Source organism: Exophiala aquamarina, assembly GCF_000709125.1.
Source record: "Exophiala aquamarina CBS 119918 chromosome Unknown aczIA-supercont1.105, whole genome shotgun sequence".
Taxonomy (NCBI): Eukaryota; Fungi; Ascomycota; class Eurotiomycetes; order Chaetothyriales; family Herpotrichiellaceae; genus Exophiala; species Exophiala aquamarina.
Window position 1 is genome coordinate 818 of NW_013550483.1, and position 3,405 is coordinate 4,222.

The 3,405-nt window shown below is 54.0% G+C and overlaps 1 protein-coding gene across 1 annotated transcript; it reads left to right on the top strand.

The window, feature by feature from the left end:
• Window positions 1-2,435: 2,435 nt before the first annotated feature.
• On the top strand, window positions 2,436-3,134 carry A1O9_13164 (uncharacterized protein; the record flags this gene model as incomplete). Its single annotated transcript, XM_013397920.1, has 1 exon — window positions 2,436-3,134. The coding sequence occupies one exon, from the start codon at window positions 2,436-2,438 to the stop codon at window positions 3,132-3,134; it is 699 nt and encodes a 232-aa protein (XP_013253374.1).
• Window positions 3,135-3,405: the final 271 nt, after the last annotated feature.

Genomic DNA, 3,405 nt, shown 5'->3' on the forward strand with positions numbered 1-3,405 from the left:
TCTCGAAGAAACAAGGGTGAGGTCCCTCACCGACAGAGCTCGTTGAATATCAGCTTCTTCTCGGTGAATTACTTCCAGAACCCGAGCAGTTCTGAGCGCGGCTTTCCTGGATCAAGGCCAGTTCACGACATCCCTTCCACGTCCGTTAGCGGGGTTTCCTTCTTCAGGTTCGTTGGTGTTGACCGTCGGTACGCCTGACGCGGAAATAGACCCGTGCTCCAGGGTCTGCATTGAACTTGGCCTGGACAGCAATCCTGTCGGAGACAAAGGCTGGTGCGATGCTCGAGATCTAAGCCCGGGTCTCCTCAATGTCTGCGTCTCCGTGGTTTCAGTCGGCAAGGATGTCGTTGTCTTCTTCCTCAGCGGTTCATGCTCTCCGTTCGAGCTTCGCTTCGGATCTTCTCTCGTTCGCTTACTACCGCGAGATCCGGCCTGGATGCTTCCCTGGGAAACGTCGATAACCCTGTCGTTGGAGTCGCCACCAGAGTGACTGCCGTTGCGCTCGTCATCCCTATCATGACTCCTTCTACTGGGATGCATCCGGCTAGCTCCCACGAATCCTGAAATTGCTATGGGTTCCTCGGGTTCGGGGAGACTGCGTGTCTGCTTTGTGAAGTCGGCGCAGTTGATTTGCTTACACAGCTCATCGAGTTTCCCTTCTTGCTTGAGGAATTGTACGTCGATTTTGTTCCAAGGCTTGCGCATCCGCACTGCATGCCTGATACGACGAGCGGCCAGCGCCTCTGTCATCAGTCCAGTGGGAGGCATTCTGGCTTAGTTGAGCTCAGCTCTTAACTACAGTCGTGATTTCAATATTTAGATACTCAGGTATCGCTAGAACTATCACGACCTGGGCTGATGAAATGGGCACGGGATATCTGCTGCAGGAAGGGTGAAGGAAGGTTGAAGGGTGCAGCTAGAGGTATTGATTGGAAGGCGCCCCCACCTTGGCGACCGGGGTTGAGGAAGGACCATGTTCGGCGAATGGACCAGGGTGGAGGTGGGTACGACGGCGGTACTCACTCTATCTATTCACATCTCCTTGAATCAAATCCCAGTGGACGAAGCTTTTTCCCAGGCGTCCGTCTGGCTTGATCTTATGTTTTCGAAACGGGTTTACATAGGCGCCGTCACCCGCTATCTTTCTTCGCGTGGACACCATGGTGCAGATAAACACACCTCCCGTACCGGAAACACCCACGCTTGCACTCATTGGCCGGCGCACCCTTGGAGATGATGTTCATGTTGACCAACGTCAAACGGGGCCAATCATGACCCGGGTACGGAGGCCTATAAGGCCCCAACAGCAAGGGTGATCACGCGGATTTCGGCTCACGCGTCCAGCGCGGATGTTCTTTGATCCATCGATGCATCGATGCTGCCGACCTGACTGAATGACCTCCTGTAAACTTTGACTCCTTTGCACACCGATGACTTTCGGATGGAAATGGTCACAACACTGCGCCAGTGCGAAATCAACTCCGATCTACCACCAACTCATTTGGGGCGTGGCCTTTCGGAACCTTTTGTTACGGCGAGCAAGACCCGATTTGCGCGAGGAGGGCGAGGACAGGAATTTGACCATGGTCCTGCGTTGATCCAGTCGATACCTTAGACAGCCGGCGCCCCACCATGTTCCGGGATGAAAGTGCCATCGACGGCGAGGAATGTCGCCACCGATATCGCACCGGGATACGTGCTTCATGGATGCGGCACTCCTCTAGGCGCGGCCAAGCAGCTCCTCGGCTTCCGAGAAAGCCCATGGGGAGCGGTCGAGACGGAGCCCACAAGTTCAAGCGCAGCGGACGCCTGCGAAAGCCAGGAGTGTCGCGACGGTCAGTGTAATCGAGCGAGTCGAAAGGGCCCGACCAGACCTCCGCATCCCAATTGACGCCGTTTCGATTGCTCAGGTCAAGGTACGACAACGACTGGTCCGGGTGTCTCGCCCCATCGGAAAACAGAACTTCTTCGTTTTTCCTGGCCACGGACCGGAGCCAGCGGCTATCCTCGAAGGTCAGCTTCCGAGGGAGGAGTGGATGATGGCACCGTCTTCCGATCCCGTGGTCCCCATGCCAAAGGATGAAATCCTGCGTTGGTCCTGATCACTGGGAGGTCCCGACCGCGGAACTTCGCACCTTGCCGGGACTCGCCTCAACCTTATACACCCGGAGCCAAGCCACCCCCAGCTCATGTCAATTGTGTGAAAAGTTGAGCCGACGTGGTGCATCTCGGCGCCACCGTCAGTCGTCACCGGAAAGCATGAGATTTTCTCCTCGCTGACACATCACCCCCAGGTTGTCACCACATCCAATCATCTCTTATCCTCGTGGCCTGCTCACAAGGATTTGAAAAAGCACAATCACACAAACATTGACCGAGCCCTCGAGCTTGCACAATCTCGACTGAAGGGCCGGGGGCTTCACCTCCCAATCTCCATGTCCTGGGGATCCCTCGCTGATGTACAAGAAGATCGCAGGCTGCGCCCTGACTGGGCGGGCATTATTTATACCGGACTACCTCCATATGAAAATCGTGTTTCCGGACATACGAAACCGTCATCGAAAAGGAGTTCCGCGATAAAAGATTCCGCTTCAGTAAGTATACAAGAGGAATATTGGAAACCATTACGGCAGCTGCTCCTATACTGTATCCACGTCAACACAAGGTATGGATATATCATATCGGACGCAGAAGCCTTATTTTTTCGTCGGACAAAATCACAAGAGCCTCCTACACCCCTCTCTGAGAGCAGGTCACGACGTCAACCTCCACCAGCGCATACTCGCGTGACTTCTCTCACCTCGGTAGCGTCAGGGACATCGGCAATGTCTCTTGACTCTTCGGGATCCCCATATACCGATGCGGGAAACCCAGATATAAATGAGGCACCGTTGGAGATTGCTATTATTCCATGGGCCAACTCTGGTACGGCGGAGCTGACCATCAACTTGGGAGTCTGGTTCATTCATATCCTTGCGACATCTGACATTTCCGTCGAAGAATCGTATCATCCTTTGGGAAGCTGGCGGAGGATCAAAGATGAAAAGGGTCACTGGTGCTTCCAACAGGAAGGCTCACGGAGAGTTTCTCAAACGCTCCCAGAAAGAGGGGTTCTGATTGAAGCTGCGCCATAGTCGTGATTCACTGGTATAGTAAAGCGCAATATCTTTTAGTCTCTTAAGTAACTGAAAGGCACAATTACATCTCCGCAGATACGGTGACAATTATGGTGCATGCGATGAACGTAAGAATGTGGGATGAGCCGAGGCTGTCTACTGCCTGTGAAAACCGATGACGTCTTCTTGCCACGTGAACCATCCGACGTGCCAAGCCCATCTCTCGAAAGGCTTCACATCTCCGTCCGCGTCCAACCCTGTTGACTTTTACACCGAAGACGCAACGATG